The sequence below is a fragment of the Chaetura pelagica genome, unplaced genomic scaffold (genome assembly GCF_000747805.2).
Source record: "Chaetura pelagica isolate M959 unplaced genomic scaffold, ChaPel_1.0 scaffold775, whole genome shotgun sequence".
Taxonomy (NCBI): domain Eukaryota; kingdom Metazoa; phylum Chordata; class Aves; order Apodiformes; family Apodidae; genus Chaetura; species Chaetura pelagica.
In genome coordinates this window covers 511,596-532,927 of record NW_009953204.1, presented here as the reverse complement: position 1 = coordinate 532,927, position 21,332 = coordinate 511,596, and the positions used below count along the sequence as shown (strand labels likewise).

The 21,332-nt window shown below is 42.0% G+C and overlaps 1 protein-coding gene across 1 annotated transcript in view; it reads left to right on the top strand.

The window, feature by feature from the left end:
• Nucleotides 1-21,332, top strand: part of SIK2 (salt-inducible kinase 2) — a 40,332-nt gene that overhangs the window by 3,924 nt on the left and 15,076 nt on the right. The window contains exons 2-4 of the mRNA XM_009997428.1: nucleotides 7,082-7,198; nucleotides 8,958-9,021; nucleotides 14,975-15,136. Coding sequence (XP_009995730.1) covers nucleotides 7,082-7,198; nucleotides 8,958-9,021; nucleotides 14,975-15,136 — 343 coding nt within the window. The remainder of the gene's footprint in view (nucleotides 1-7,081; nucleotides 7,199-8,957; nucleotides 9,022-14,974; nucleotides 15,137-21,332) is intronic.

Below are 21,332 nucleotides of genomic sequence, written 5' to 3'. Positions count from 1 at the left end.
CTTCTCCAGCACTTTCTGCTCAGGGGGGGAAGGAAGGTTCACACCTGGTGTCTGCTTTCACACCCGGGGTGTTGGGGGGTTTCCTCACCTGGCCAGTCCTCCCAGTCCTTCCACCTCGGGGATCTGGAACTTCTGTGTGTGTGTGTGTGTGTGTGTGTGTGTGTGTGTGTCCCGAATTCCTCAATACATCGCCCTGCCAGTGAAACAAATTGTTAGTCTCCATTTTTAGTCTCTTTGTTTAACTGCCCTCCCTCCCCCCGTGTGTGTGTTACCTGCTGGTGACTTTGCCTGTACATTGTTGAGATGCTTTACCTGAAACAAAAATGACTCTTAAGTCTGCGTGGGTAAAATGCAGTCTTTAAAAAAGTAGTATCTGAGGAGAGTAATGGCTTTCAGAGATCACCTTCCTCTTACATGTGTCTTCTTTTGGTAGTTACAGTGACTGCCCGTCGAGGTGAGCTCTTTGTAAGGCTCTGTTGTGGTTGCTGTCATTGTTTACTGAAGAAGAACTAACTGTGCTGCTCTGTGCCAGGCAAAATTAAATTAAATATTGTCTGAAGCACAAGGTAAGGAAACTGAAAAGACATTCAGTGACTCCAGCCTTGTGTGGCAAAACCATTCCTTGCAGGAAAGAAAAATGCCCTTAGCATAGTTAAAGAAAATAAACCTGCAGTGCTGATTGATAGATGAGCTTTATGTCCATTATTACCTTATTTCTCAAGTTCCATAATAAACAGGTAGTTATTTTAAAATCCTTCCTTGCTGTTACTGAAGAGCCAAGGGAAAACCTGGCAGTGTTAGTGCTCTGTTCCCATGCTGGAAGCCAAACTTCCAAACATTTCACTTGAGGATAGTAAGTTTTCATTTACTTTTTAGTTCTCATTCCTTTGGCAGACTTTGTTATGGAGATGAAAATGCAAACGTTTATTTTTTTCCTTTTAGAAAGGATATTTGTTTAGTATTGTTGAAAATAACAAACAGAACCTGACAGCTCCCCACCTCTGGTAGGACTTTGCTGTCTTGTGTCCCAAGAAACTGCTGAATTCCATTGCTTTCTAATACAGTCTGGAATTATTTTTAAGCAGCTTTCTTTTTCTGAGGAGTCTCAAGTCCAGACTCTGAAGCCTTTTTATCTTCTGTGTGATTCTTACAGCAGATTTGCTGGTGTTGGAATTGTGTGTCTTGGATTTCTCAGTACAGCTCCACTGACTTTCTGCAGGAAGAGATGCAGGAATGTTTATCTGGAGCTTCATTGCTGAGTTAGTTACTGGAAGTATTTACATGGTCTTTGAGGAAGATGAACCCTGTTAAGATCAGTTGTAGTGATGTCAGGGGAAATTAACTCTAGCTAAATACTACTTGGAATAAGCACTTCAAGTTTGGGCCAGTTCAACTGATTCTGTTAGTTCACTCTGCACGTGAAGTGGAAGTCCTGCTTACTGATGCTTCTAGGTGGAAGATGTTCATATTTCACACTTGTGCTAAACTGTGGCTTAAATTTCTTGAGTTGCTGATTTCTCACATTGATCTGGGCCTTTAATAAACTTCCAAGGGAAGAATATTCAGCTGTACCTCTGTGCCATCAGGTCTGCACTGTGATAAGGTCTGTGCAGAAAGACCTTTTAGAAAAGAACAATTTCCTTCTGAGTTTCTCCTGAATCTCCCTCTTTGAACCCTTTAACTTCAGAACCTGTTTGTTGTTAGGGTTTTTCAGCATTGGTTCTTGGAAATTGTATTACATGGCTTTGACCTATAAAAATATTTTCCTTTTTTAACATAACCAACTCAGCAATAACTATAAAATTAAAAGATCTTATTACCTTGCAAGGTCAGCATTTATGGGTGATGTACAGAATCCATTCTTTTTTATGGAACACTTACATCTCAGAATATAAAATGGTGCTTTGAACTGAAAAGAGTAAATATAGTTGCCCTAATTTGATAGCAAAGTGTAGGTGAAAACAAAACAAAAGCAGGTGGGAAGCAGAGGGTGCTGGTAAGACAAGGTAGTAAATAGTGTGTGCAAACAAACTCCAAAATCATAACTTGAGTCCTGTATTCATGCAGCACTAAAACTGCATGACTAAGGAAGCAGGAAGAGGCATGAAAGTTATGAAAAAAGGGGGAAATAATATGTATTTTTAGTAATAGAGATAGTGCATGACCCTTTTTAATGACAGCCCATAGAGGGTTGAATGGCTGAATTGTGACCTTTGCTTTTCTCCTTGTTTTTGTGTTTGTTGCCATTCAAGTTCCTGACACGTGCCTCCCTGCCTTGCTGATTTATCCTGTTGCAGAGAAATCCTGTGATCTCAGGGTAACTTCTCTTAACGAGGCACTCACAAGTAAGCTGCATTTCTCCTCAGGAGGAGACCAAGCTAAGAGAACAAAAGTAATTGGAAGCATCAAGTTCTAGAAAGATGGATCTTGGCTTCTAGTGAAATAGGATGATGTGTGAAATAGTGAACTGTAAGAAACTGCTCTGGGAATACTACTAGGGAAAAAGCCATGTGTTCTGAGGATGAAGGAAAGTCTTTATGAACAGGTTATGTGAGAGAGTCGTGTTCCCCACCCGTCCCCAAGGCTCTGTAACTAATCCCCCCTGAGGATTCACCATCCACACAAGAACACCAGCCATTGCTCTGCAGATGACAGTAAAACTCTTCTGTCTAGATGTCCTTACAGTTCAGTTAGGCTTTAGCTCTCTGGGATGACACGGGTGGTTTGCACCCTCCTCTGAAAATTACCAGCTCCTGGTACAAGATGTGATGTTAGTTAGATTAGTTTAGGTGTTTGTTAGGTGCGTGCACAAGTGGGTGATACCAGTGGACACAGCAGCTCCCTGGGCTGTAGGACACAGAATTTGGGGCATGGGAGTAATTCAGTGGGAAAATGACACTTCCCTCTCTTTTTCTTGTATTTTGAAGGATGTAGTAATACTAGATGATGATGTTTGGTTAGGATAGTTTGTTTGTTTTTTGGTTATTATAAAAAAGCCAGAGCTAGAGTTGCAAAACTGTGTGCAGTCAGTGTGCACTGCCTTCTAAAGAGTAGTGATTTTCCAACACCTCTGCAAGATGCTGGTAATTGTTGGCAAGCTGGATATTCAGGAACAAACCACTTTTCAGATAGGACACTGTTCCCTATCTTGAAGCAGCTTCTCCACCTCTAAAAATTACTTCCCTTTTTCCTGTCATCATGACACAGCTGAGACTCTGGACAAAAGTCAGCTGCTGCTGCTGAATGCCCTGTTCCTTCTCACATCATTATGGAGAAGTTGCTGGATTTTAAGTATTTCCAAGTGTTGTGGTTTTTTTTCTCCATATCTTCTATGGCCGTGGCAAGATGCTTGAAAACTGAAGATGCAGAATAGATGAAGATCCCTAATCTGCATTTGCAGTGGTGCCACCTGCCTCTCTGCTGCTTCTCCTATAGAAGGGTGAACGTGTCTGTTACACACCCTGAGAGTTGTACAAGGATTGCAAAGAGCAACTTCTTTTCCTTCAGGCAAGCACATGCCTCTAGTCCTTGTTCAAAAGCAACCACTTAATAGTACCAAACAACTGCACATTGTAAGAAGAAATGTGGTTTGATGTAATGTGTTGGGTTTTTTAAATCAAAAAATTATTTAAGCTGGAAATATAGCTTGTTCTTCCTTAGTTTGCATCTCTTCCTCTTGCATCTCAAAATATTCATAAGTAATGTAGAGCTGTGCTTAGAATTGCTTAAAATACCTTCCAGTGCAGGGGGGTTGGATCTAGATGATTTTTAAGGTCCTTTCCAACCCAAACCATTCTGTGAGACCAAGCTCAACACACACTTAGGAATATGCAACCTGGTCTAGTGGGAGGGTTCTCTGCTCATGGCAGGGGGGTTGGAACTTGATCTTTAAGGTCCCTTCCAACCTGAATGATTGTATGATTCTGTGATAATATATTAGTGATCACTGTCAGTTGAGTGATCTGAATGAAGCCTTCTTGGTCTTTTTTGAACAGATTATGGATGTAGCAGCACAAAATGCATCTCTTACAGAAGTTCCAAACAGCATCCTGAGACAGGGGCTCATTCTGGAGCACTCAAAACAATTTGTTTTCCAGCCTTTGCCAAATCACCTATAAACATAATTTTTCTAGCTCTGTAGTTGCTGCAGGAGTTCAGTATTGTCTGGCTTAATAAAGAGCATTTTATTAGTGCTGTCATTATTATCTGGTGATATCTTAATGAAAAGATTTTGGTGGGAGTATTCCTCCAGCTCCTAGATGCACTGTTTTGTTTACACACTGGGCATTCAGGTACATCTTTTCAGACTCAAAAGCTGTAAAGGCAGAACATTTTCATCAGTGATATGTTCATGTTATAATTTTGAGGGCAGGTGGGTGATTGTATAGACAATGTAGAATGTTCCTCTGGGCTTTGCAGTGTTAACCTTCTGTGACTTGTTCTAAATCTGTGATTCCTTTCTGCTTGTGGTCTGGACAGGTAAGGAACTGTATCAAAACTATTGAAAGAATTTTTCTGCCCCAAGAAATATGTGACTTGAAGATTTGTTTTCATGCTCCCAACCTTTCAGAAGAAGGATTTGGGTTTGATCTTTGAGAATTATATTTCTAAATGTGTGCAGGAGATATGATAGGAAACTTCTGGAAAAGGAAGAAAGTAGGGAACATTGGAACATGAAGCACTTCTGTTGGCCAGAAAGTGTGGTGAAGGTTTAGCAGGATTTGTAGCCCTCCTTCCCAAAATTATACCACCCCTTCTTTTTTATGTTTCTTTTTTAATGCTCCTTTTCTCTAATGAAATGTTACTGGTTGCTGCTCAAGAAAGTAAGATCTGTCCAAGGATTTTAACCATGTCAAGATGAAAAATGGCTTTTCCACATTTTTACTTCATATAAAATTACTTTTTAGCAACTGAAGTGATTATATAGTTGCACAGTCTGATTATCCTTGGGAAACATAACTACAGTAGGCACTGACGATTAAGAAACTGAAGTAGGAATGGAAGTATTTAATCTTTGAAGCCATTCAAAGGAGTTATCCAGGCTTTTCTAGGGAAATGGATATTTCTGTTATCTTTTCATGGATTTGGAAGTAAGAAATAGTGGGCTCCACTTCCCTTAAATCTGGAAGTCATCCAAATAACTGGTTATAGACTGGGCTGGAGGTGGAGAACGAGGGAGAAACCAGCTTGTGTTTCTGGTTGATTCCAGAGAGACAGCACAAAATTAGAGGAAGTGGAGAAATGTGACACATGGCTTGTTTCTAACAATAACAATAAATATTTCCTGCTGTATGTTTAAGAATTTGGTCTGGCTTTAGTGGCTTGGTTTGATTATACTGACATTTTGTAACTTTCTAGCCAAGTGATTTCTTCTTAGGCAAATAAACTGTGCCTGCAAAAAAACCCAAACAATAAAGTTATTTTACTAGATGTGGTCTTAAATTGGGCCAGGGAGCCTTAAAGGTATGGGTTTTGTGGGGTGTTATTCCTGAACCGGCATGAGTGATTGTTTGCATCCTCCACGTGGCACAAAATCAGCCCAAACAAGGAGGCATCTTGCTGTGCAGAGAGATGCTGTGTAAGCAGGGAAAGGGACCTGCAGAGAGAGTGAGGGGGCAAGTCAAGACCGAGTGGGAAGCGTGTGCATCTGGATTTCCCAGTCCCATGATGTTGCTGTTCTTCTCTTGCCCTTCCCTTCTTCATCTTGTTCCCTCATGGCTGTAGAGATTGATACTCCTTGAACTGTGCATTGGGTTTTGCCCAAACATCTGGTTTTAGTGAGTTCTAGTTAACTAGACATTGGTTAAAAACAAACAAACAAACAAACACACCTAGCTGTTGAAAAATGGTTTTTAAATTGTTTGTTTTGGACAAATAGTCTTGTTCTGCTTCTCTGTACAAGTGCATCCTGCAGCTTGGAAACAGAACCCAGCTCTCCACTGATTGCAAGGCCAGATCAGTTTGTTCATTCACAGCAGAATCTTATTGTTCTGGTGGCTGGGAAAGACGAGGGACTGTTGAAGGGGGTATCTAGCAAAAGCATCCTGGAGTGAAGGTGATAAATAGGTAAATCTGAATTCAGGGGGCTTCATAGTCAGTCTGACTGGAGATAATGAGGCTCACCTCCTGTGGGTTTTTGTCTCCTGCACAGCAGCTGTCTCCTACAGTTCAATAGTTTGTGAAATGCAATTATAATTGGAAACATTTCTGTGACTTATATTGTTTGCTCCTGCTTCTGCACTATTAATGTGATATTCAGGGTGAATAACCACCATTTAGATATTCAATACTCTTTAGGGTATTATCCTTTGCATTGTTTTATAGCAGCTATATTTTTCTTTCTTGGTTGGAGTTTGAAAATCTCTTTCTTTTTGACATTTTTAGTCTAAGCATGTGTAGTTATCTGAGCTTCACTTTGCAGGTAATGGTTAAAAAGGTCAGTAGGACCAAGATCAGTTTTCTAAACTGAGATCTGTTTGCAAGGTTTGATAAACAGTTTGCACTGGGTTTTTTTTCCCAAGCAGATAAATTGCAGGTGTCTTTATGTAGTGGCATGTTCATTACAGTTAAAATAAGTATGGAACAGTTGAAACTGCACAAATCTGCCCTGTTTTAATTATTTGTGGTAAGCCAACAGATTTTTTTGAAATAATTTTCCATTCAAATCAGCTCAGGAAATAGGTTATCACTGGTCTTTTAAAGAATATTTTTGTCTTTACAACTGTGTTCCCTGGGGAGTCCTTGGTTGTTCCCACTGCTACTGGTGTAAGAGCATTCTGCACTGGGCTCACTGGAGCACTGGGCTCACTGGAGCACTGGCCTCTAGCACCTCTTCTAGGCTTCCATTTCTTGTAAGACTTTCTTTCTGACATTCAGCTGTAGGTGAGTCTTGCAGCTACTTGATGGGACCACTGACATATTTAATGTTGAGCTGCTGTATTTTGAAGTGTGGGATGTGAATTCCTGAGCTGGAAGAAAGCTCCCAGTTAACTGGGGTTTTAGTATTCCCTTTCTCTAAGAGGATCAATTAACCAGGAAAATATTGAGGAGTTTTTATCTCATTTTTGCTGTTTGTCTGCAGGTGGCAATAAAAATCATTGACAAATCTCAGCTAGATGCTGTGAATCTGGAGAAGATCTACCGAGAGGTGCAGATAATGAAGATGCTTGATCACCCACACATTATAAAGCTCTACCAGGTATGGTAAGAAGTGTGGGATGTTTTCCCTTTCCCTTCTCTCTTTTGCTCTTGTGTGAAGAGTTTGCACCAGAGACTTCTGGTAGATCACCAGTCTGTGACAAACTCAGCTTTTTTGGGATTGATTTGCCTTGATAAGTGTTTAACTTTTTGAAAGTTGTGGTCCTTTTCATTCTATGGTACCAATTGAGCTGGGTTAGAGACTCAAGTGTGCCTGAAATCTGCATAAAATATTCAAAGGTTGTAAAATCTGTTAAAGATGAGTTGGGAAATGCTGGTGTTAGTAGACAAGGTCCATATCAGCTCAAGCAGGGCAGGAATATTCAGCATAATGTGTCTGCAGGGAGGATCTGTGTGGATATAGTGGGTTTCTTCAGTTGGATCTTGGCTCAGTGCAGAATGAGGAGCACTTCCAGTCTCTTTTTACATATTCAAAGATGATAAGACACAAGAATTTGTACATTCAGGTTCTGCAGATGTGCCTGTGATGAGGATGCATACACCAGGTAGGGACTTGCCAAACACATTACCTGGAAGTGCATTTTCTAGGAGACTGACTAGTTCTTGGGGTTCATTTTTATTGGAATTTTGCATTTCACTTCTGTTGTGGACATGGACAAATGGATAATTAATCCTAAAATGAATTATATTGTGGAATTGAATGCATCCCTTTATAACAAATGACTAATAATTATAATGCAACAATGTGCACTTACACAGAGTGACCTGGACTTGTGATAACACAGTTGCAGACAATGAAAACTTCTGCAGGTTTTTACTGGTGACTCTTTTAGTCTGAATGGTTGATGTAGTAAAATATAGGTTTGTTTTGTAATTTCTCTTCTGTTTCATCTTCTGTTCATGCTAATAGGGTAAAATGTTTGAGGCTGCTGACATTTCTGCTTCAGTTAACTCTTGCTTTTGAGGCCTGCCTGAGAGTATCCCCTTTGGGGTCAGTTCTGTTTAACACATCACATGGTGCTTCTGAGATGTTCTTGCTTGTTTCAGATAAAGCCAGCTCAACAAATGAAGATTTGTGCATGCTAAAACCAAACTTTGAATTCAAGTTCAATTGTCTGTAAAGGCAACCTGAGCACAGGGACTTGGACCAGTGCTGGTGTCCTACTGAAGAAAGGGGAAGATCCCAGTTTTGAGTTGTTTAGCTTTAATTTCCTTGTGTGGGAGGGACACTGGCACTTCCTCTTTAAAATACTGATTCACCAAGGAAGAGGTGGACCTCAGGGAGTTACAATTCTGACTAGTTTGAGGAATATCTGCCACAGTTCCTTCTGAAGAAATGACAACACACAGAAATGTTAGACCAGAGCTTGGCAGAGTCTGAGAACAGTTAAATAAAGTCTGGAGATGATCAAGTTCAATTGAAGACAAGGGTAATTGTTACATAGTGGTTACCCTTTTATTAGTAAGGGATTGATTGGCTTGTTAGGAATGCAATTGGTAGATAAGTAAGTTTATATTTTCAATAGCCTTCAACCAAACTGTCTCACTAGTTGCTTGTATAAAGTGCCCATCACTGTTCTGTGTCCACAGCACGAGTTTCTGGATTGTGGAAGCCCCACAATTCACCCACAAGTCCATCCATGTGGATGCTTGTTTCCTTTTTGCTCTTCCTGCAAACAATCTCATCTGTGATTTCTCATTGTGGAAGCCCCACAATTCACCCACAAGTCTCCATGTGTATTCGTGTTTCCTTTTTGCTCTTCTGCAAACAATCTCATCTGTGATTTCTGTCTCAACAGGTGATGGAGACCAAGAGCATGTTGTACCTTGTGACAGAATTTGCCAAAAATGGAGAAATTTTTGGTAAGCCAAAGAATATTTTCATGTTCAGCATTTGAATGTTAACTTCTGAAGTTTGTCAGTTTTATTTCTCCTGCCCAAGGATCCCTCTTCTGTAGCTAATAATGAACAGTGGCCCAAACAGTATTTTGGGTAAGTGAAGAATCTGTTTCATGTGCAGTTAGGTACTGGTTATACAGACATGATTATTTAATATTTCAGGAAGAATATGGATGGGCAGGAGGGAGTGTCAGGGTGACTTAGAGTAACACTCATCATCAAAATGTTAGGCTGCCACTTGACCTGCATGGTCAAATTCACATTAATTGTTCCTTGGCTCAAACTTGTGACTCAAGCAGGACTTAAATTTGTGTGAAATTCAGTATTTGTTGTAATCCTGCAGGATGAAAATCTCCTGTTTGTCATTGCTGTGCCATGGTTGGTTCTCTGGGGCATTTTGTTCCCCATGACTGTACCTTGTACATGTGTCCCCAGTTCTTCTTAAAGATTTTTCTAAGCTACTGAGGCTAGAGGAGCACTGAAGTCCTCTCAAGGAGGGACAGGCTGATTTTTTTCCCCAGAATTGGCTATAAATAGTAGTACTTCCTTGTAGGCCACAAAGAAACATGAAATATCACAGTAAGTAGTTAAAAGCTTTTAATTTTGACCTGTGTTCGTGCCTTGAACTTCAAAATGTGCATTAGTGATCAAAGTAAAAATGTTTCCTCACTAAACTAATTAAGGAATCTTTCTGGGGCCATTATTGGAGACTTTCTCTACAGGTTTTTTTCTAAATCTTTTTTTTGGCCTTATTGAGATCATTTCTCAGAGTGCCTTTTGTACTTAGGGATGAGATATTCTGCTGTGTATCTGTCACTGTCAGATATGTTTTTGGAGGAGGAAGCAGAAACAAGGTAACAGCAGAAACAGAATTTCAGAGGGTAAAAGAAGCTCCTGGTTTTTCTGTGAGCTCTCCAAGTGCCCTGCTCAAACCAGGACCCAACGAGTGCCAGGTAAAGAGCAAATGGTCCAGCAAAGCAGTGTTTTGGTATTCAGGACAATGAGTTTATTTTCCATGACTTAGTCTAACCATGTCTAGTAGAGTAAAAGAGGAAAGGAACAGAAAAATTGCAGAGGAATGGGAATATCCTCAAAGGTAAAATCTTTTCAGCTGTTTAATACATAGCAGGTCCTGTTGCTTTGCTTAGGAATTGGACTGAGGTGTTCAAGTAACAACCTTTCTTGACTACTGAAAGCTAATGTAATGAGTTTTATGCTTGATACCCAGGCACTTAGAGCTTTCAACATGCATTTGAGTTGCAGTGCCAGAACTGGACTTGCAGGATGAACTGAGGGCAATGGAATAGAGTTCATCCTGGTGATGGGAGTGCAGAAGAGGTGGAGCCTGGCTGAGCTGGGTCTTTTTTACACTGCAGGGGCAGGGGGATGGGTTTCATGGAAACAGAACTCAAATATTCAAAGTTCCTTCTTGTTGTCTGGGTTATTCTGTAATTTTTTCCCCCCACCTCTAAGGCCTATTATTGTGCTAATACTCCTGCTCTTACACGGAATCTATCTGCTCTGCTGGGGAGAACTGTAAGATTGCTCAGAGATTTTCAAAAGCATTCACAATGGAAACAAAATGTTGGTTTCCTACCAACCAGAACATCCACCACCCTATTTTTTAAATTACTTTTGTGGAATGCACAGAAATGCAAAATAGGCTCCTTTATTCAGTTCTCTCTTGGGACTTAAGCCTGTTTCTGGAAGAGGCTGTTGATCATTCCCAGTGTCTGCCCAGTGGTTGTACAGAAGGTTGATCAGCCCAGACACTCTGGTGGGTCTCATCTTCCACACATGCATAGTCAAGAGAAGTAAATCTGACTTTGGAATAGCAAAGCACTGAACTTGCAGAGAGGCTGGTAAATATTTGAAGAAAGCATTTCTTACAGAAACCAGCAGGTAGAAGTGAAGGCAGGTCTACATTGAGTACCTCCAGCAGCCAGTCATGCCAAGTGTGCTGTGGTTTAACAGTGCTGCTCCAGCTTTCCTGACATTCTTCCAAGTGTCTGTCTTGGAAACATGTAGTAACCTAGGCACAGTTTAACCAAAGTGACCTAAATTCTCTATTGGATCTTGTTCTACTCAATGGGGAAGCCAAAGTAGTGTTCTTTACTCCTCAGACTGAATTTTACTGAGAACAAGATTCTCTCATAACTAGTCCTTTGGATTTTTGCAGTGTCCCAGCACAGCTGATACAGAAGACATAAGTTTTCTGGAGTATTTCAGGATAAATACTAAGCCTTTAGGAGACATGTATGATAGTGCACAGGACTCTGTGCTTACAACATCAGCTTCTCAGCATCTTATGTCTGTTTAACTGAAGAATAAGTGTAAAGTGACTCCAGAAAAGCTTCCACAGGAAGGGGACATTCAGATATCTCTGATTCATTAGAGTATTAATAGTTAATTCTGTCTGTACCTGTAGGAGCCTAGTCTTACCTGGCACTTGGTCCTGGATGATTCCATAAGTGTTTTCAGCAGAGATGATGGAAGCTGAACTGGGATGGGGCTGAGCAGCATTCTGATGTCCCAACCATGGTGCAGGATCAGCTGTATCATTCTTGGAAATATCCCTAGAGAGAGAGAGATATTCAGTAACCTTTCTAGACAAAGTATTAAGGATCTGTTTGTTGTTTTGGTTTTTTTTTATTCTAATTATAAAGATTCTTACTAATGTTTAAAGCAGATTTCCTTAGTTGAACTTCTGATTATTACTGCTTCTGTTGATAGGCATTCGTAAGGTTACAAACACAGTGTGTCCCCTAATCAAGGATTATTTTTCCTTACTAAATTGGAACCAGCTGAGTGATGTCCTGAGTGGCTTACACTGAACCCAGATCACAGAAGGGTTGGTTGGAAGGCATTTGTAGAGAATGTCTAGCCTGGCCCTGTGGCTTAGAGCAGGGTCAGCCAAGAGCAGGTTGCTCAGGACCATGGATGGAGACTACAGTCTCTAGCCAACCTCTGCCAGCATTCTACCCCCTGCAAAAAAACCCCAACAAACAACAAACCCAACCCTTTTCCTTAGGTTTAAATTGAATTTCCTATGTTTTGCCCTTTGTCCCTTTGCTGAGAGGAGTCTGGCTTTGTCATCTTCCCCCTGTCAAGTATGGATGCAAACAGTAAGATTTCCATCTGCACCTTGTTTCCCCCATGCTGAACACCCACAGCTCTCTCAGCCTCCCCTTGCAGGTTAAGGCTCCAGTCCCTTCATCATCTCCATGACCCTTCAGTGTATTCCCTGTGGTGTGTATGTGCCTCTTTCACAGAGCCTTAACATAACAAATTTAACATGTGTACAACTCTCCGCATAAAAGGAGGACTGTATTTGACATGAAAAGCACTGGCTTTGTCAGACAGTATCTCAGAGTCATATTTTGAAGCAAATACCATCTTAACCTTTCAATTGTCCAGTAAAATCAACTTTGGAGTACTGAAAAGGCTGGATAGAAAGCTGCCTTGTGAAAAAATTCCTGCTCTTTTCTGCTGTGGAGCCAGCTGAGTCTAAGAGAGCTTCTGGTTTCTCTTTTATTAAAGAAAAATGAAAAAAAACCCCACCACCCTAAAAACATGTAGCCAGAGGGTAGGATGTGCCAAAGGATAGGTTTATTAAAGCTTCACTATTTCAGTAAACCAGGTTGATTTGATCCAGGTATGTGCAGTAAAAGCTGAAGAGTCATAGTTCTTAGCTCCAGAGGTTAGTACACAAACAATCAAACTGCCCAGATTCTTGCTATGGAGGCAGAACATCTCTAGCAACTTCCAGCTGTACCCCTGGGGCTGGCACACTGCCTGGGTCCCAGCCTTTCTTCTCTGCAAGGGAGTTCATTCCCAAACAGAATCCTTGCACCTGCCATCATCTCTTGAGACAGCCCATGGCACGTTCTGCTTCTGCAGACTTGAGAATAAATAACCTGTTCCGTGCAGACTGCTAGGCTTGGTGAAGCACTTCAGGCCAAGGTGGTTTGGAATCTTTAAAAAACAGCCCTGACAGGCTAGAGCCATAAAAGCAAATGACAGCTTAGATTCATTAACTTGTTTGCTGCATTGCTAACAAATGATGGATTAGCAGCTTAAAGGGCTGGCTTGTGTTCAGCGTGATTTAGTTCGTGCCTTTGATATCTGACTTCACCTTTATCATATGATTTGTCAGTCACTTTGTGCCTGAATGATATTTAGCTTGCAAATAATACGATCTCCCCTTGCTGCCAGGCTTCTGTTTATTCTTGTGCTTTGCCAAGTTAAACCAGCAGAAAGTGTATGAAGGCTGAGGTAGGTTAGAAACTCTGAGTAGAGTTTTGAGAGTTGCGTATTCCGGAGATTGGATCTAACGTGCTTTGCTTAAAAATGTTTTGGTTAGTTCTTTGAGGGGCAGCCACAGCTTCCCTGGGCAGCCTGGGCCAGGGTCTCACCACCCTCACAGCAAACGATTTCCTTCTCATGTCTCACCTCAATCTCCCTCTTTCAGTTTTCATCCATCCCCCCTTGTCCTCTCCCTCCCTGCCCTTGTCCCAAGTCCCTCCCCAGCTTTCCTGGAGCCCCTTCAGGCCCTGGAAGCTGCTCTGAGGTCTCCCTGGAGCCTTCTTTTCTCCAGGCTGAAAAATCCTAACTCACTCAGCCTGTCCTCTTAGGAGAGGTGCTCCAGCCCTTGGATATTGCAAGCATTTACAAAACCCATAAACAATATTTTATTTAAAAAAACCCCAAACAAACCAGAACCCATCAAAGCTAGGTGTGCTCTGCCCTTGCTTTGGGCAAGATGACTGGGTTGGGATCACTGAGATGATGTGACTAGCTCAGGAGATACCCTTACTCATTTTACTTAGGGATTTTGTCAGGGAGATTCTCATAAATAAAGAGAAGTAGGTTCAACACCTCCATTACATAATGTGCACTTTCTAACTTGCAAAAGCAGCTGTTTTAACCTGCTAACTGAATTCAGGCAGAAATGGTTGTGTCAGCTGGTGTGTAAAGAACAATTCCTGGGCACATGACTTCCTCTATACATGAAAATTAGGAGGGGCTGGTGGCAGCTCCAGCAGTTTAGTTCTTGCTCACTGTTTTTTGCTTAACTTCACTACTAGTTGTGAGGCAGCAAGGTGCTGGAGATTGCTGCATGTGTGTGTTTATGCCATGATCACTGGGTATCATATCTATGTATGTTTGCTGTACCTTGGCCATTAACTCCATCCTTTGCAGGATGTTGGAGGCAATTCTGAAACCATTCAAACAGCTGATTCTCTGATTTTATGCCTCGTGAGAGAAGGAATAGAATTAGCTGTAGAAGCTGTTTCTGTCAAGACTCACTCAGTTGCTGCTTCACTTGTTTTTGTTCCTGAGGATAAATGAAGTTTTCTGTTGCAGGGCAATCTTTGGTTTCAGGGCTAACGTTGAGGTTTTTACAGCACAATTAAATATGAAAACAAAATGTTCTTTCTGCTTGTCATGCAGTGAAGACAAAGAGAGCTCAGGATGGGTACCTGATGGGTATTTGTTTTAATTCCAGGAAAAAAAAATAGTTTCAGCCACTCCACAGCCTTTCTTGAGGCTTCAGAGGGAGAAGTGTGGCCTGAAGCTTGCATGAACTGCTAAGAGACTAAAGCTTGAAGTACCTCATGGTGAAGCCAGTTACTCCCAAGTATTCCCCACTCCACAGGAGCTGTGTTATATGAAAGTATTTACTAGAATAGTCAACTAGAAGAGAAGAAACAGAGAGTAGAGTTTCATTACACATTTTTCTTACTCCTTTGTCCATATTTTTGCATGGAAGGATGCAAGAATAAAGGGTTGGAAACTGCGACTGGCTGAAAGACTTTAGAGATCTTCCATGTGCTCATTATTTTGAGGGAAAATCATGTGGTTTCAGGGTTGTTGTTTGCTGTCTCATCCACTGAAATACTCTTTATTTCAACAGATTACCTGGCCAGCCACGGCCGCCTGAGTGAGTCGGAGGCCCGGCGCAAGTTCTGGCAGATCCTCTCAGCAGTGGAGTACTGCCATGGCAGGAAGGTTGTGCACAGGGACCTGAAGGCTGAAAACCTTCTGCTTGACAGCAACATGAACATCAAGATAGCAGGTACTCAGAGTGATGGTCAGTGACACCTGATTTTGATGAAGCCCGTTGCAGTAATTCAGCTGCCCCAGATCCCCTGCTGTGTGTGAGGTGCAGAGACTCCACGTGGTAGCAAACACATAGTGGTTTTGTATTATCACAGTACATACAGCTAAAATAATTCCTGGATTAGCTCTGTTATACTTTCAGGAGAAAGGAAATCACTCTCAGAGTTCTAGCCACTTTTTGGGGGTGTCATAACATGGCTGTAGCATGGCCAGATGTTCAGGTTGAAACAGAGTTAATCAAATAACTTCTTTCAACGTTAGGAAAACTCAGAATAGAAGCTTATTGATTTTTTGGGTTTGCATGCATGATTTCTTTTTAATTATAAATTTAGATGGAGCAGATGTTGCTGGCAATGGAAATGATTTTGTTGGTTGTCAACTCATCACAGTTGCACAAAACCTTGCATACTGACTTTAGTGACACTTGAAATGGGAAACATCTTGATTTGGAGGGATTATTAAACTTCAGTTGTCAATAACATGAGAAGAGGAAAGGAAGGCTGTGAGAAGCTGGTTTGTACAGGAGTCAGCTTGCAAGGTTGGAGAAGGAAGTTCAAAGAGCCAGTCAGGCTAAGAAAGGTGAAGTAATAAAACCTTTCAGAGTGGTAGATCCCTGCTGTTCCAGCCTTGAATTTCCTCCCTGAAATGGATAAACTGAAAATGTGGCTTGATCTCTAATGCCCTCTGTAAGGATAAAATTGCAGTAAAGTGTTAAATGTGGCAGGAGCTCTCTAAAAGATGCACTCCTTCTGTCCCTGGAGTGTAAGGACAGAGTCCTTAAAGATTTTAAATGTAAAGTTAACACCTATTTAACTGCTTAGCATCTTGGTCACAAAGATTCACCCCTTTCTCTCCAACACTACAGCAAATCCTGGGAGAAACTTGGTTGAGCTTTAATCTAGCAGGTTCATCAAAACTACCATTTGTGAAATGTTCTTACTTTTCTCATTTCTGACTTCAGACTTGCAGTTGTTTCTAGCAGCTGCTGACAGTCATAGCACCTGATGACTTATGACTGACATGCCACTGTATATAGTGTGTCTGAGGGCTTCAAGTCACAGGGACCCCACTTACAATGAGAAACTGAGCTAAATATGAGGGAATTTTTTGGAGATATTCATCTGAGATTGTATTCCTCTCCTGGATGAAGGGGGGCCTACAGGAAAGCTGGGGAGGGACTTGGGACAAGGGCAGGGAGGGAGAGGACAAGGGGGAAGGGATGAAAACTGGAAGAGGGAGATTGAGGTGAGACATGAGGAGGAAATTGTTTGGTGTGAGGGTGGTGAGACCCTGGCCCAGGTTGCCCAGGGAAGCTGTGGCTGCCCCATCCCTGGCAGTGTTGAAGGGCAGGTTGGATGGGGCTTGGAGCAACCTGGGCTGGTAGGAGGTGTCCCTGCCCATGCAGGGGGTTGGATCTACATGATCTTGAAGGTCCCTTCCAACCCAAACCATTCCATGGTTCCATGATTCCATCTCCTTAGCAGTGTGGGGAGGCAAGTTCCCCTCTCCCTGAGCTCTGCAGTGCAGGCAATGACACAGTCACCAAACACTCCTTCAGAGGCATCTCAGGAGACCCATTAACCAAGGAAAGGTCAGAGACCTGAACTGTTCTGTCGCAGGGAATTTCAAGGCACAGGCTCTTCATGGACACCAATAAAAGTACTGACAAATGGTAGTTAACTGGATTCCACCAGCTGCTCTTTCCTCCTCTTAGCACCTCTTGTGCTCTACCTCTGTTTTACAGAAAGTTAATTATGTGTGGTCTGTATGTAAATGATCCCATTAAGTGGCAGGGGTTCATATGGTCTGATTCTTCTATGTATCTCTGCCAAGCTTTATCAAATTGCTCATAATTCCCATCTCCCTTTTTGGTGATGAAGTAGCTGGAGGGAAGTTGTAGCAGGTAGAAACTTTGTGGTGATTTGTGCTGAGTCAGTTGTTTTATTTCTCTCTGTAAAGGACATAAATGATGAATTCCACCGGGTGGTTTATCCGTGATTTTGGAGTTATCTGGTGCTGTGCAGATCCCTGGGAACTGTCTCTTCCAGTGGCTCATATCCTTCATGGCTCATTTATCAAACTGGGGAAGAACAAAGGGCAGCCAGGATCCCAACTCTGATAGCAAGAATTACTCTGTGATTTGAATTAATCTGGCAATTGAAAAACAACACAGTAACTGAGGAGTTCTTTTGATAGAAAGCTCTGCAGTGCCAGGCCTTGCATGGGGCTGCCCTTGCTGATCACTCCAGGCAGCTTTGACATCCACATAGATACTTGTGGCCATTCCAGGCTCTTCCTAACTTCCAGTGGACCTTTTTGATTCATTCTGATGCTTCTAAGACTTCTACTGAGTCTTCTACTCTTTAAGAATAAAACTGGTTTTAGTCAAATACAGAAATGTGCATAAGTTGAGTCTGGATTTCAGCTACCAGGAGAACAAACTAAGGTTCAAAAGTGTCCCTAAAACATGTGAGCTGATAAGACTGCTCCCTTTTATGCTTAAACAAGGAAATTGGACTGAAATTTAATAGCTTTGTGTTAATATTGCTCTAAAAGGAAGAGGATAAATAGAATTCAAAGGATCTTGCTTTCCAGCCCTAGTAACTGACAAGATCTTGAGGTGAGAGCTTTGCTAGACTGCTGTGTTCTAGAAGATACTGGATAGTTGGGAGCCTTAAATTTTGGCATAAGTAACACAGAAGAAGGTATTAATCAGATGAAATGTCCACTGAGAAGGTTGTGGCAGAAGAATGCCATGCCAGGCAGTCTCAGTCAGGTTTGAGATCAAATCTGGTTTTAGCACTGGCAAGATAAACCCGCCTTGTTCTTCTCAAAGTTGTAGCTGACTGGATTGTCCACAAATCTGGTTTTAGCACTGGCAAGATAAACCTGCCTTGTTCTTCTCAAAGGTGTAGCTGACTGGGTTGCACCCTTCACATGTAGGGGTATTTGAAGGGATTGCAGGGACTGGATTTCAGTTCCTGTCATCAAATAAAACTTGCTTCTTGTCTGTATAGTGGAATGTGTGCATTGGTGAAAATTAAATCCACTTCTAATGAGGATGGACTAGTCAGCCTGTCTCTGTATACTGCCAGCCCCACAAAACTGCCAGATTGAGCTAGAACTCTGCAGAAATCCTGCTGTCTGGCTGGTAGAGGTGCTTGAAGCAGATCAGGTAGAAGAGACTGTTATTTTGAAGCAGGTTGTAGTGCTGGTTTGTCCTGGTGGACAGTAAAATCTGCATTGACGTCAGCAGGGCTGCTCAGCATTCAGCCCATGAAGTGGGTCAGGTTTGCTCCTCACACACTCCTACCTTCCCTTTATCAGCACCTCTCCCCCATTATCTCCTTCCTTCATATTATCACAAAAGATCCACGTGGCTCCCTGAAGCCAGGCAGAGTGAATTCTGTTTGTCATGAATACATGAATACAGCTCTGAAGCTATCAAAGGATTTGTGGAGGTACCAATCAGAGACAACCTCAGAGCAGAAGTTGCAGGGGCTCTGGCAGGGATTCTCAGATTGCTCACAGGTCTGAACTCTCAGGCTGTTTCCATATTTAACAGGAAAACAGATTCCATTCAAATGATGTGTCACTTCAAAAAAATGATACCTTTGTAAATTCAAGATCATTCTAAAAGGGGGTAATGAGATTGAGAAACAAAATCCTGCAAATGTGGAGAGCCAATATTTGCAGATTGCACAAACACAGAGTGGATTCAGCTGAACACAATGCTGCAAATGATGGTATTTTTTAATGTGCAGATTCAGGCAAATGTTAAAAAGATCACCCCATTATATAATCTCAGTCCTCTGGTAATGAGTCCAATTTCAGCTCTTTCAGAGTTCTGTGGCTGGCATATGGGTGGTTTTTTTGAGGTCTGGCACATTTTTCCCCTTAAACATCAGTAATGTTCTTAAAATCCATTTCTCTGGAATGAGAAACCTTAATAGTGTCCTTGGGTTAAAAACTATTCCTTTTGATCCAGATGATGATGGTAGATCAGTGATTGCAAAGCAGAAACAAGGAGGAGGGTAGGAGAGAGATAATGGGACACTAGTGATTGTTTTGTGCTTAATTGGATCCTGGCCATTTTAACACTCCAAAAAGTGGGACAACTAAACTGACAATTCAAAACTGAGGAAGCCCAATGGACCAAGCACCCAGGATCCTTTCTAAATCCTGAACTTTTCCTTTGAAATGGTTTTCTAGGATGCTGTTCCTTCTTGAGAAATGGTTTAACATCATTTGCAGACCCAAGTGTAGAAAGCATCATGGAAACTAAAAAAGGCACCATCATAATTTATATACCCTAACAAATAATGCTGGTCTCCCTGCCCAGGTAATTATTTTGCCTAACAATAGGATATAATTTGGTTTCTTTAGATAAGAACAGATTGCTGAAATATACAACATTGGTTTTGAGTCCTGTGGGACATGGAAAAGTCCAGTATGAATCAGTAGGTATCTGGCTTTTTCCTGTGCTTCATGTTGTCAGGACATGCTGGTTTTGCAGCATTTATTCCTGACTGGAGGGAACTGGTGTGCCTTGCCTATGAAAAAGGGAAGAACTTGAAGTTTTAGAACTGCCAATCAGAGACAGAACGATGGAAGCATCTTCCACATTTATAAGACACTCCTAGACAAGATGCACAGATTCCTAAGGAATTCCATACTGGGTCGGATTCCTCTGGCAGTGACAGGGACAGTGCACCAGGCTGGTCTTTTCCTGCAGCCTGTCCCCCCTGTGCTTGTCCCATCCCCCAGCCCCAGCAGCCAGTGTGGTTGGATTAGTGCCTGCACAGAGTGAGAACTTGTCTGCTCCTCCCATATCAATTTACAGACCTTTCATTCAGGGATTTGCCTAATAAAACTCCAGAGTTTGTGCTGTCCCAGACCCATCAGCTGGGAGCTAGAAGCCAATTGCTGCTGCTCCACAGTCAAGCTCTGTCTCCACAACCCAAGTTCTGTAGTTCTGCTGCTCAGAGGTGACAGCCTTGCTAGGATCATGCCACTCAGATCCAAGATGTCCTTGCTCTTGAGCTACTTTAGGAACCATAAATAAATCCTTTATGTCTTCTGCAATTAAGCATGTAGAGATAACAGTCAAAAACATATATAATCCTATTTGTAACACAAACATGAAGCTCCTCTAATATTGATCACTCATACTTAAGGACCATGTTCTGTCTTTTGCTGTTCAAATTTGAGGTTTTTTGGGGCTTCCACTTGTTCCCATTCACCAGATAACTAACTTTGAATCCAGTCTGGATAGGCAAAGAGCTTCATTTTCTTAGGAACTGGCATCTTGTGCATTGCCAAGCAGGTTAGACTTTATATAGCTGTGCTTACAAATACACACATACATGTACTTGTGAATCTGATGTGAAGATTTATGAGGGTGGCACCTGAGTAGGAGCAGCAGTTCAGAGCTGAAGATTGATATTTATCTGCAGTACCAAGAGGATGCTGAATATCTGACAAATGCAAGATAAGTGAAGAGAGAGATCAGATTTAATGACACCTACACAGATGGCAAGATGCTTCTGAGGGATGAAATTGCTTCATGTCTCCTGAAGTATTGTCAAGGTTGCCAAGCCAATTATGTGTGAAGAAAAATCTCAAAGAGAATTAAAAAAAAACTCCACAACAAAAGCCTGGCAGTGATAGGAAGAAAGGCAGGTGAGAGACAGGGAAGTTTTGGTAGAAGGTTTTGCTGTTTCCCCTTCCGTTTTTACAGCTGCAGTTGCAGATATTTCAGAACTGAAGGGGGATATAAAAAGGAAGGGCAGAGTGAGTGTTCTGGGCAGTGTTTCCCGTGGAGGTTTGGAATGTGAGCTGACCTCAGAGTGGTGACATGCCCGGGTGCCACTGCGTCACTGCTCACGCCACCCGCACCCGCTGCTGACACTGCTGGGATCTCACTGGTGACCTTCAGGCAGTGGTTGTGGCACTGCAGGCTCCTCTCTGGGCAGCTGGGCAGGGCTGGGATTAGGGACAAGCCTCAAAAGTTCATTGCTCTGAGATTGGGTATCTGGTTTTCTCAGTTTGAGCTACTGCAGTGACCTTGGGCTGGTGTTGGGAGTTTTAACCTCTTCAGGGTTCCACCTGTGCCAGGTGCTTACAGCAGTGGAAGCTGTTCTCTTGTAGCA